At 37.0% G+C, this 12,989-nt stretch overlaps 1 protein-coding gene across 6 annotated transcripts in view; it reads right to left on the bottom strand.

Moving 5' to 3' along the window:
* Positions 1-11,663, bottom strand: part of LOC100243138 (putative disease resistance RPP13-like protein 1) — a 55,745-nt gene extending 44,082 nt beyond the window's left edge. For 4 of the 6 annotated variants that reach the window (XM_059741586.1, XM_059741585.1, XM_059741584.1 and 1 more), the window contains exons 1-3: positions 9,911-11,662; positions 855-3,326; positions 7-169 (exon numbers count right to left, since the gene is read on the bottom strand). In XM_059741586.1, coding sequence (XP_059597569.1) covers positions 908-3,326; positions 9,911-11,349 — 3,858 coding nt within the window. In that variant the 5' untranslated portion in view covers positions 11,350-11,662 and the 3' untranslated portion in view covers positions 7-169; positions 855-907. Of the gene's footprint in view, positions 1-6; positions 170-854; positions 3,327-9,910 lie in introns of those variants that run through there. The other 2 variants (XM_010660944.3, XM_059741587.1) reach the window with 2 other exon arrangements.
* Between the last annotated feature and the right edge of the window lie 1,326 nt (positions 11,664-12,989).

The following is a 12,989-nucleotide window of genomic DNA, read 5'->3' on the forward strand; positions in this document are numbered from 1 at the left end:
AATTACCTGAATGAATAATTGGGCAACCATGAGTGTAGAAAAAAGCTAAGAGCTTGGATGACTCATCTAGATAAATTTACTCTTCTTCAAACAAAATGCTCAGGATGTGAGAAATCTTGGGTCATTCTTGCCCTTTATCTCTTTGGCACCACTTTTTCAGCAAAGGACACTTCCAGATATATAGAATGATAAAGAAAATTGTTACACTTTGATTCTTGGATAGTGCTAAAGAAAAAAAATGACAACGAAAATAATTTTCTTATGTTTGAATATCATAGAAAAATGTAAAGGAAAAGACAAAGGAAAAAGCTAAAAAAATTGCCTCCCAATTTTTCTTAGAAATGTGAAAAAAGTTTGAGATAAGCAATTATTTAACAATTTAGTTTTCTTCCCCTCATCTTTTCCATAGACCTTTTAAATAAAAGAAAAATTTTATAAATTTTTCTTGTTGTTTTCTTTTTTTATATTTTTTTCCTCAAATTAAAGTAATTTTATTTATACATATGTTATTAAGAGTGTGTTTGGCTATGCTTCTACTCGAAGTACTTTTAGTATAAGTGTTTTCTCCAAAAGTGTTTTTGGAGGACTCGCTTATCAAATGTTTCTCTAAGAAGCACTACAAGTGATTTTGTATTATACTACAACCTAAAATATCTACTAGGAATATCTACCTTCCACTTGATTCGTAGAATTGATGTCTTAAAAAGTCAATCTTCATTGGAAAGAATTATTTTCAAAAAAAAAAAAGAAAAAAAAAAAGAGCATATTTTTACACCATAAGGCAGTTCAATGTGGAGCAGTTATAGAACTTGGAGACTGGCATGGAATTGGTAAATGGTAAAGGCAGGATGTACCTGAATCCCAATCAATAATTGCAAAGAAAAGCAAGAGCATGGATGCAAGGGCCTCATGACAAGATTACTTCCTTAGATGACTCATCTTCTTCCAACACAATGCTGGGGATGTGAAAAATCTTGGGCCATTCTTTCCCTTTATCCCTTTGGCACCGCTTCTTTAGCAGAGGGCAGTTCCTAATTTTAAGACATGAGAGGGAGGCGGGCAGCCCCTGTTTTGGAAAGGACTTGAGCATTGTACAGCCTCGAATCTTCAGCGTTTCAAGAGAGTTGAGGTCGTGAATCCCCATATTATCAAGGGATTTCAGATTTGGAAAACCATAAATTCCAACAAAAGAAAGAGTGGAGGGCAGCAGCCACTTCTCCGGAAATGACTCCAACTTTCCTTCTTCATCGCTATCTTGAATTTCCAATTTTCTAAGAGAGGGAAGTGTTTGTAAGCCCCATTCCATCCGGCACTGCATGAGTTTGTAGCAATCTGAGATGGTAAGTCGAGATAAACTAGTTGGCAAACCCCCTTGTGGAAACGAATCAATTTCTGGACAATAACCGATTTTCAAATCTTGAAGGGATGTGATGAGGGTGTGCATTTGTTGGGGCAGTGATTTAAGCTTCTTGCAATCGCCGATCAAAAGCATTCTGAGGTTAGGAGCTGGCAATCCTCCTTGCGGAAAAGACACCAGATTAGGGCAATCCCAGATCACAATGACCTGGAGAGATGTGAGATCTACATGGTGAAGTTCATCTGGAATGTGAATGGCCTCCAGATTTGCATACTTTCTGAACGCAAGATTTTCAAGCTTTGTGAAGGAGCCCAACGAAAAGAGCGAGAGTGAATCACAACTATTTTTTATCTCCAGTGTTGTAAGGGAAGGGTAGCAGTCGTGCATCATCTCCTGAGACAGGGGTAGCTCTAGTTTCCCACAATTTCTGATTTCAAGAAATTTCAATGAAGTGACATTGGGTAAAGACCTCAGAGAACTACAACCTTTCACAATCAAACTTCGAAGACAGTTATTGTTTGGCATCATTCCCTCTGGTAGGGACTCCAGCCTATTACATTTTTTTATTTTAAGGAATTCAAGCATGGATGGCAGCTCCATCTCCGAAACTGATGAAAGACTTGGACATTTCTTGATAACCAAGCGTTTTAAAGAGATGAGCTTGTGTAGAACAGGTGGCAATTCAATTAAGTATGGACAATCAACAAGGCATAATGCCACAAGAGAATGCAGGTGTTGCAATTCCATTGGTATTTTACGAGGCACCACATCCTTGAATTTGTCTAACCACAGTTGATCAATTGATGGAAGCTGCCCACATTTAGTAATCTCAAGTTTTGTTAAATGAGGAAGGTGCTTAGGTATATCCCCTTTCAGCTTTGGACATTCTACGATATCAAGCTCCTTGAGACAAGGGAACTCGACTCCAGAACAATCCCATTCCTCCCACTCCAACATCTCTTGAAATACTAGAGTCACAAGAGATCCAAATGGCTTAAATGAAGAACTAGAACCATTCCTGCAGAACTCCATACCAACTTTTCGCACTCCATCCATCTTCACAATACGGAGGCACTTGAGAGACTTCAACTGCCCAAGGGATGGCAAGGACGAGCAACTTTTACAGTTTTTAATTTCTAAGGAAACTAAGTTCATGAATGAAGAATCCCCTAACCAGTTTGGAAATTTTTCACCGCAGTAGTAGCCAATGGTGAGCCTTTTCAACTTGTTATGAGGCTGAAGCCATTCTAGCACTCTTGTTTGATTGTCTGAATTCCCAGCAATTGCACTAGGATCCCAGGAAAGCACCAGGTTTTCAATATCTTTCTTGTCCTTCAAATTAGCCTCTAAAGCATCGTTAGCATTCGCAATATTCTGCAAGTTTAGAATAGAGAGTGCTCCACCAAGGCATGAAAGATCTCGCAACTCACTAATTCTTGCCCCACCATGCTTCACAACAACAAAAGTAGCCAAGCTTCGAAGATCTTTTAGTCTATTGATTCCTATTGGCATCCCTTCTATGTTTGTTTCAGAAATATCAAAATGGCGCAGGTTGATGAGTTCTCCAATTTCTGATGACAACTTGGTAAGCGAAGCACAATTTGACAAAATTAGTGATTGCAAATTCAAAAGTGTACCAATTGATTTGGGTAATTCTTTTATTGCAGTATAAGAAAGGTTCAAATAGCGCAAGTGCTTTAAATTTCCAAATGAATCAGGCAAGTGAGTGATATTATAGTGAGACAAGGATAGAACCCGCAAACATCGTAATGTTGGCAATAGATTATGTAGGACTTTGTCAGATAAGTAGCAGGTAGAAACATCAAGAGGCATGTCTAGTGGCAAGAAGGTCCGCAAGTTATTAGTTTCATGAAGGGGATCAAATTTCTTGGACACATCAAATTCCTCACGGAAGTATGAGAAATGCCGAGCCCTCTTTGAAATATGGTTTTGCTTTCCAACTTCCAATCTGAAACAAAAATTTTCAGATATAAATTGTGCTAAATCATGAATCAAGTCATGCATCACAAACAATGACTCATCACGAGCAGATTGTTGAAAGAATTGTTGGAAAAAGGGGATGAATGAAATTAAGTAAATCCCTTGAATTAAATAAATTCATCATTTTTTTCAGAATTTTAAAAGTCTCAAGAAGCCAAATTCAGTTTGGCTTTCTGAACCTGTCTGTATTCTTCCCTCCTTGAAGTCTATAAATAGTGGTAGACTTTCTTTCATAAGTACAAAAAAAAGAAAAAAACTTTGGAGTATTGTCAGAGTTCCTTCCGTGTCCGTGATAGAGTTGAACAATTTCCAGTTCGCCGGAGTGGTTGCAGAGTGCTGTTGCTGCCATTCGAAGATCGTTTTATCCTGGGAGACAGACGCCTTGCGATTCTCAAAGCACCTGTGGAGAAGGCGAATCTGTTTTAAGGAGATTGTGGTTTTCACAAGACTCGGTCTAATCTTCTTCCTTAATTCTCTGTTTTTTTTTCCAGTTTTCTTTTATTTTCTTATGGACTAACCTGTGTATGAAGTGTGGTTTCTAACAATCTTAAAACAGATTTTTCAAAGGAAAACCAGTGGTTGGTGAAAAGGAAAAAAGTTATCAGGAAGAAGAAGACGGAAAAAAAAAATAAAATAAAATAAAAAAATAAATTACAATTGGTAATTGGAATAAATAAATAAATAATCTTGTTGTTTAAGTTTTCCGGGAAAACAAACAAACAATTTGGTTTGTCGTTTTCGGTTTCGGAAAAAAAAAAAAAAAAAAAAAAAAAAAAATTTTGTTTGTTGGTTTTTTTTTTTTCTTTTTTTTGGAAAACAAATTTTTTTTTCCGAAAAGAAAAAAAAAAATAATAATAAGTTTGTTGAAGTTGGGTTTATCTGAAGAAAAAAAAAAAATTCAAATTTGTGTTTTTGGGTTTATCGGAAAAAAAAAAAAAAAAAAAACAAATATTTGTGTTTGTTTTTTTCAAGAAAAAAAAAAAAAAAAAAAACAACTTTTGTTACAAAAAGAAGTTGGGTTTATCGGAAAAAAAAAAAAAAATTCAAATTTGTGTTTTTTTTTTTTAAGAAAAAAAAAAAAAAAAAAAAAAAAAAAAACAACCATTTGTTACAAAAAGAAGTTTCGAACTCTTAACCTGAGCCCTTTTTCTCATGCTCAACTCAGTATGACACCATTGGACTATGACTCATGTTTTTTCTATTATGGGAAAAATACCTTCTTATAAAGTTTGTACCAAGTCTTTTGAAAATTTGGAAATTATGATACAGAGAAGTTCTGTCTAAGGTAATTGGAATTTAAGCGGGACCATTTGTGACCCCTCCAATTTCCTGGGAACTGAATATTCTGTCTAAGGAAGCTAGTCCTGGTCTGGGTCATTATACCCCACTAGGCTTTCCTGGGAATACTCTGTAAAGTGATTTTCAGTTTTTTTTTTAAGTTTTTGAGAGAGAGAGAAAAAAAAAAAAAAAAAAAAAGGAAAAGGAAAAAGAAATTGACACATTTTCTTGGATGTTTCAGGAAAATGACAACTGAATCCGATAACGTTGTTGTAACTGAATTAGCCCCAGTGGCAACCCCTACTGTGGCCCAAGTGCCAGCGATGCCTACTGCTGTACCAATCTCTGTCTCACCAGGAGAAAAACCAGAGAAGTTCAGTGGACTAAATTTTAAAAGGTGGCAACAAAAGATGTTATTCTATTTGACCACGTTGAATCTTGCAAGATTCTTGACTGAGGATGCTCCTAAGCTCAAAGAAGACGAACACGATATCCAAGTCATCAGTGCTATAGATGCTTGGAAACATTCTGACTTCTTGTGTAGAAATTATGTCATGAATGGTTTAGCTGATTCGTTGTACAATGTTTATTCTGACAAGAAAACAGCTAAGGAGCTATGGGAATCTCTAGACCGGAAATATAAAACTGAGGATGCTGGGGCTAAGAAATTTGTTGTGGGTCGCTTCCTCGACTATAAGATGGTAGATTCCAAGACTGTGGTAAGTCAAGTCCAAGAACTTCAAGTAATCTTGCATGAGATACATGCTGAGGGAATGATGTTGAGTGAAACTTTCCAAGTAGCAGCTATTATTGAGAAATTACCCCCTGCTTGGAAAGATTTTAAGAATTACCTCAAGCACAAAAGAAAGGAAATGAGCATCGAGGATCTAATTATTAGACTTCGCATTGAAGAAGATAATAGAAGATCTGAAAAGAAAGGGGCGCACACTCTAAATGAGGCCAAGGCTAACTTTGTGGAACATGGTCAAAGTTCCAAGGCAAAGACGAACAACAACAAAGGAAAAGGATCTAAGTTGGGACCTAAAGGAGGGATCTCAAAGAAGCCGAAATTTCAAGGGAAATGCTTCAATTGTGGTAAGCAAGGTCACAAGTCTGTTGATTGTAGACTGCCCAAAAAGAATAAACCTAAGGAAGCTAATGTGATTGACGACATCACTAAAAATGTTTATGACATTGACCTCACAGCAGTAGTCTCTGAGGTGAACTTGGTGGGTTCTAACCCAAAGGAATGGTGGATTGATACTGGTGCTACTCGCCATGTATGCTCTGATAAGAAAATGTTCTCCACTTTTGAACCAATTGAGAATGGGGAAAAAGTGTTCATGGGGAACTCTGCCACCTCTGAGATCAAGGGTCAAGGTAAAGTAATCTTGAAGATGACTTCTGGGAAAGAGTTGACTCTGACCAATGTTTTATATGTACCGGAAATTCGCAAGAACTTGGTGTCTGGTTCATTGCTGAATAATCATGGATTTCGGTTGGTCTTTGATTCAAACAAAGTTGTTTTGTCCAAGAGTGGAATGTATGTTGGGAAAGGGTATATGAGTGATGGAATGTGGAAACTCAATGTAATGACTATTATTAAGTCAAATATGAATAAAGCTAGTACTTCTACTTACATGCTTGAGTCTTCTAATCTATGGCATGGTAGATTAGGACATGTTAATTATGATACATTACGTAGATTAATTAACTTAAATCATATACCAACATTCCAAATTAACTCCAACCATAAATGTGAAACTTGTGTTGAGGCAAAACTAACAAGGTCATCTTTTCAAAGTGTTGAAAGAAACACTGAACCCCTTGATTTGATCCATAGTGATATCTGTGATTTGAAATTTGTACAAACAAGAGGTGGTAATAAATATTTTATTACTTTTGTTGACGATAGCACCAAATACTGTTATGTGTATTTACTAAAAAGCAAGGATGAAGCTATAGAGAAATTTGTTCTCTATAAAACCGAAGTTGAGAATCAACTCAACAAGAAAATTAAGGTACTAAGAAGTGATCGAGGTGGTGAGTATGAATCGCCATTTGTTGACATTTGTGCTCAACATGGGATTATACACGAAACAACAGCACCTTATTCGCCTCAATCCAATGGAGTGGCTGAGCGAAAGAATCGTACCTTAAAGGAAATGATGAATGCAATGTTAATAAGTTCTAGTTTGCCACAAAACATGTGGGGAGAAGCCATTTTAACTGCTAATTACCTTTTGAATAAGGTACCCAAAAAGAAAGCAGAAAAGACTCCATATGAGTTATGGAAAGGAAGAAAGCCATCCTACACATACTTACGAATGTGGGGATGTCTTGCTAAAGTGGCAGTTCCTCCACCTAAAAAGGTGAAAATAGGACCTAAGACTATTGATTGCATTTTCATTGGCTATGCACATAATAGTAATGCTTATCGATTTCTTGTTTATGAATCAAATATCCCAGATATTCATAAGAACACGATAATGGAATCAAGGAATGCATCATTCTTTGAAGATGTATTTCCATGTAAATCCAAAGAAGAGCCAAGTTCATCAAAAAGAATGCTTGAGAGTCAGGATCAAAATGAAGAAGTTGAGGTAGAACCTAGACGTAGCAAAAGGGTAAGGACAGAAAAGTCTTTTGGTCCAGATTTTCTAACTTTTATGCTTGAAGGCGAACCTCAAACTTTTAAAGAGGCAGTGAACTCTACAGAAGGTCTTATGTGGAAAGAGGCCATTAAGAGTGAAATTGATTCCATATTGCAAAACCATACTTGGGAACTAGTGGATCTTCCACCAGGTTGTAAACCTTTAAGTTCCAAGTGGATTTTCAAGAGAAAGATGAAAGTAGATGGATCAATTGACAAGTATAAAGCAAGACTTGTAATCAAAGGCTACAGACAAACTGAAGGCCTAGATTATTTTGACACTTATTCTCCTGTGACGAGAATAAATTCCATAAGGATGGTACTTGCAATTGCTGCATTGAGAAATCTTGAAATACATCAAATGGATGTAAAAACAGCCTTTCTAAATGGAGATTTAGATGAAGAAATCTATATGGAGCAACCTGAGGGTTTTTCAGCTCCAGGACAAGAAAAGAAAGTTTGTAAACTGGTGAAATCTTTGTATGGCTTAAAACAAGCACCGAAACAATGGCATGAAAAATTTGACAATGTTATGCTGTCACATGGCTTCAAAATCAATGAATGTGACAAGTGTGTTTATGTCAAGGATACAGAACATGGATATGTCATTGTATGTTTGTATGTAGATGACATGCTTATTGTTGGTAGTGATGATAAGATGATCACATCTACAAAGAACATGTTGAATTCAAGGTTTGACATGAAAGACATGGGACTTGCTGATGTTATATTGGGAATAAAAATCAAAAGAACATCAAATGAACTCATATTAAGTCAGTCACATTATGTAGACAAAATTCTTGGAAAGTTTGATAAAGATAATTCTGGAGTTGCTAGAACACCGGTGGATGTAACTCTACATTTGTCCAAGAATAAAGGTGAGAGTGTTTCTCAAGTAGAATACTCTAGAATAATAGGCAGTCTAATGTACTTAATGAGTTGTACAAGACCAGACATAGCCTATGCGGTTGGTAAACTAAGTAGATATACGAGTAATCCCGGAGCCAAGCATTGGCAAGGAATTATAAGAGTACTAAAGTACTTACGGTTTACTCGTGATTATGGGCTGCACTATACGAGATATCCTGCTGTACTTGAAGGATATAGTGATGCGAATTGGATATCTAATGTTAAAGACTCAAAATCCCATAGTGGTTATGTGTTTACACTAGGAGGTGCAGCAGTGTCGTGGAAATCCTCAAAACAAACGGTTATTGCCAGATCCACAATGGAATCTGAATTTATAGCACTAGATAAATGTGGGGAAGAGGCTGAATGGTTACGCCACTTCCTAGAGGATATTCCAAGGTGGTCAAAGCCTGTGCCTCCAATTTGCATACATTGTGATAGTCAATCTGCAATTGGTAGAGCACAGAGTAATATGTATAATGGTAAGTCTAGACACATTCGTCGTAGACACAATACCATTAGACAACTACTCTCAACTGGGGTTATCTCTGTGGACTATGTGAAATCCAAAGATAACATTGCGGATCCACTAACCAAAGGGTTAAATAGAGAGTTAGTTGAAAAGTCATCAAGGGGAATGGGACTAAAGCCCATAAAAGAATAAGTCAATACAGTGGATACCCAACCTAGTTGACTGGAGATCCCGAGATCTAGGTTCAAAAGGGACAACTAAACTGTAAAGACTTTGTTAAATCACTGTGGGGATCTTCCCTAGTCCATTCCTATGATAAAATAGTGATGCCCGTAAAAGGAAAGGGTAAGCTATGCTTTTAATGATCCTTATGCTTCGGAAATCCGAACAGAGTAATGCGGGTTACTCGTGATTAAGAGATCACCTATGTAAGAGTGAAGTGGGGCCGCTTCTAAGGGAATTGAATAGGGCACAATTCTTATTAAACTCTTACAGAACCAGGCGTATGTTCATGGCCAAAATGAACATAAAAGTGAGAACTGAAATATGTTAGGAAGATTCCTGTGTGAGATATGTCATCATCTACATAAATGGCAGAACAGTTCAAGGACATCGTGTCTACTGTTTAGCTAGTAGAGTAAACATATTTCTACAAGGGAAGGTTCAAAGGGTAACACCTACCTCTCCTATGCAGGTTTCAACCGTTGTACTCTATCACAATGTTCATCGTGTCTTAATTTCGTTCATGTGGGGAATTGTTGGAAAAAGGGGATGAATGAAATTAAGTAAATCCCTTGAATTAAATAAATTCATCATTTTTTTCAGAATTTTAAAAGTCTCAAGAAGCCAAATTCAGTTTGGCTTTCTGAACCTGTCTGTATTCTTCCCTCCTTGAAGTCTATAAATAGTGGTAGACTTTCTTTCATAAGTACAAAAAAAAGAAAAAAACTTTGGAGTATTGTCAGAGTTCCTTCCGTGTCCGTGATAGAGTTGAACAATTTCCAGTTCGCCGGAGTGGTTGCAGAGTGCTGTTGCTGCCATTCGAAGATCGTTTTATCCTGGGAGACAGACGCCTTGCGATTCTCAAAGCACCTGTGGAGAAGGCGAATCTGTTTTAAGGAGATTGTGGTTTTCACAAGACTCGGTCTAATCTTCTTCCTTAATTCTCTGTTTTTTTTTCCAGTTTTCTTTTATTTTCTTATGGACTAACCTGTGTATGAAGTGTGGTTTCTAACAGGACCTTGATAACAGATTGTGAAAACAAGCTTCACCCACCTCTTCCATTATCTCCCCCCCTTTCAAGCCACCCACTAATCCTTGTGCCACCCAAAACAAAATTAACTCCTCCTTTTGAAATTCATGATCCTTAGGAAAAATGGAGCAATATGCAAAACATTGTTTCAGTATTGAGGGGAGATAATGGTAGCTCAAGTGTAGAACTGGAAGAATGCTACTTTGTTCCGCTGGTAAATCCCATATTTCGCTGTTCAACATATTCTTCCAAGCATTTTTGTCGTGTTTAGAGCGCAGTAGACCTCCGAGCGTCTTTGCTGCCAGAGGCAATCCTTTGCATTTCTTGAATATTTGCCTACCAATAGGTTCCAAGTTTTGGCGGGCATCTGGAGTTATGTTTTCGAAGGCAAGATCTGCAAAGACTAACCAACAATGTTCATCTGACAGTTCACTAAGATGATGAGAAGGAGTCGTGCGCATAATTGATGCAACATCTTCATGGCGAGTTGTTACCATTACCACACTGCCTCGTGCTCCTGCTCTGAGGGTCTTTTCTAAGCCACTCCAGCGTATAGGGTCCTGGTTCCACATATCATCCAAAACAAGGAAAAACCTTTTTCCATTCAGTTCTTTCTGCAACTTGTCTTCTAGCAATGGTAAGTTTTTAGAATCAGATGAATGTCCAGAGACAGATTCTAAAATTGCTCTTGTTATTCCAACCAAATCAAATTGATCAGACACGTACACCCAGACTCTGAAATCGAATTCGTCCTTCACCCTCCCGTCATTATAGATCATTTGAGCTAGGGTTGTTTTACCAACCCCACCCATACCAACAATCGGAATCACCCTAACTTTACGACCCGTACCATGTCCTTCATCTGATAGCAATGACTGCATGATCTTCTCCTTATCGGCCTCCCTACCATAAACCTCAAACTCATCTACAGAAGAAGTAGTCAACCTTTCTTCATTCACAGTTGAAACTCCCCCAACTCCCTCTCTTAGATGAAGGTCAGATTTTCTTTTCACGACAGCATCCAACTCCTGGTTGATTTTCTTCATCTTTTTACGAATCTTGTCATTAGACCTCACACCGCTAGAATGAAAAGTTGGGATGAGCCTCCGTACCTTACTGGTGCTGGTTTGACCTGATCCTTCCACCAAACTTCGCCGCCTAGCTTCGCTATCAAACTCATCCAGGACGTCTTCAATGTCGTAAGCCAAAGCTTTAAGATCATCCAGCCACATCTTCACTGCTGTATCCTTGATCTGCTTCTGCTCTGCATCATTCACCACTGCTTGGAGATGCAACAAAGTCTTCCTCCAGTCTTCCAGTGTTGACTCAACCTTCTGCCGGCGCGCATACTCCAACAGCGGGGTAGCCACCAGCTTGTCCAGCACCACCTCAAAGAAGGAAGACAGAAATACCTCACCCACAAACATTTTTTCTTTGGATAAGATGAGAAACAGAAAAAATGGAACCAGGAGCTTAGGAAAGCCCAATGAGCAAAAGCCAGAGAGATGGGTCCGCACTCCGCAGCATGAAGACCTTCCCACTTGGAAAACTCGCGCTTTTGTCACATGGGCATACCCATTGATATTTTTCTGCTCTTAGTACATTGAATTTGGGATTTGATGCTCTTGAACCCATCAACCGGTGCAGAGAGCATCAGAAGGTGGGTGATTTGATCAAGAAACGTTTACCATTAAGTATTTTGAAACCTGAGGAGCATCAGAACATGGATGCCTTGATTGAGACTCATTTTAAAAATCGGATTACAGCTAAGAGGGTTTGAATGGGTGAGATTCATGATCCAATACATCCACCCGCAATGGGCCTTTACATAAACCTCGTTGACTACGGATCCCACTAGCCGTTCAAATAATATGAGGTGATAGATGGAAAGAAAAGAAAAATAAAGGGGAGAGAAAAAAAGAAAAAAAAAATATACTAGGAAATTATTGTTCTAGTTTAATTAAGATTCCTATATTACCTTCCTTAAACCAAGTTATTCAAAATTTATCATATTCATCGATTTCTTCTACTTGAGTAATGTTTTCACTTTGATTGACATCGTAAAATGCATGTCTATGACTTAGTTTCATAAAACAAAATTCGAGTATGATTTCTTTTATTTTTCACTAATTCATGAATCTAGTAAAATTTGGTGTCAATGTGTTTACTTCTTTCATCAATGAGATTAATGAATTATTATTATAAAATGCTTCAAATTAGATCGCATTCAACAAAACCACATTGTTTGAGTAACTTTATTAATAGTTGTAATATTTTTTATTTTGGTTGTTGACATTATTTCTTTGATGACCAAAAGAGAACCAAGATTAAATATATAACATAAGGTACTTTTCACTTCTCTAAATCACCTATCCAATCACTATTAAACTCATTTTTATCGGCATATGCATAAAAAGTACCATTACTTGGCATACTTTTGATATATAGTAAGATACACCTAACTCCTTCCAAGTGAGAGAAATTTAAAGACTCTATAAATCTATTTACAAGTGTAACTCCAAATACAATTTTTGGTCTTGTATTAAGTCAAATACCACAAATTTCCAATCATTCTTCTAAATTTTACAAGATCAACTATCTGATTTATTATTTCCTAATTTCAGTCTTTCTTCAATTGAAGTTACAATAGTTGTATGATATGTTAAAGGACAACTTGCTGTCCATACTTCTTCTTTCTTTATTTTAGCTCACGCTTCTTTCCTTATTTCTCCATTTATTATTCTGTACAGTTAGCATATATTATTTGACAGATTATAGTTTACATGTATAAGACTAGAATCATGCGGGAATTTATTTGCTTTTATTTGCTTTCCATGTATAGCATCCTTGTAAAATCTATATATAATATACAAAACTCAAGATCAAGACATTCAGCCATTCACACAATATTTTGACATGATATATGCTGCTGACCCTACTAAAATCTCAACCCAGAAACATACATTATATCCTCTTGCAGAAGAAAGTAGACCAATGAAAACATGACACATAATTCAGATTCCTTTTCAGCCTTATCTCTCTGAATGAAAATTTTTCCACCAATTTG

This window comes from Vitis vinifera, chromosome 13 (assembly GCF_030704535.1).
Source record: "Vitis vinifera cultivar Pinot Noir 40024 chromosome 13, ASM3070453v1".
NCBI classification, from domain to species: Eukaryota; Viridiplantae; Streptophyta; class Magnoliopsida; order Vitales; family Vitaceae; genus Vitis; species Vitis vinifera.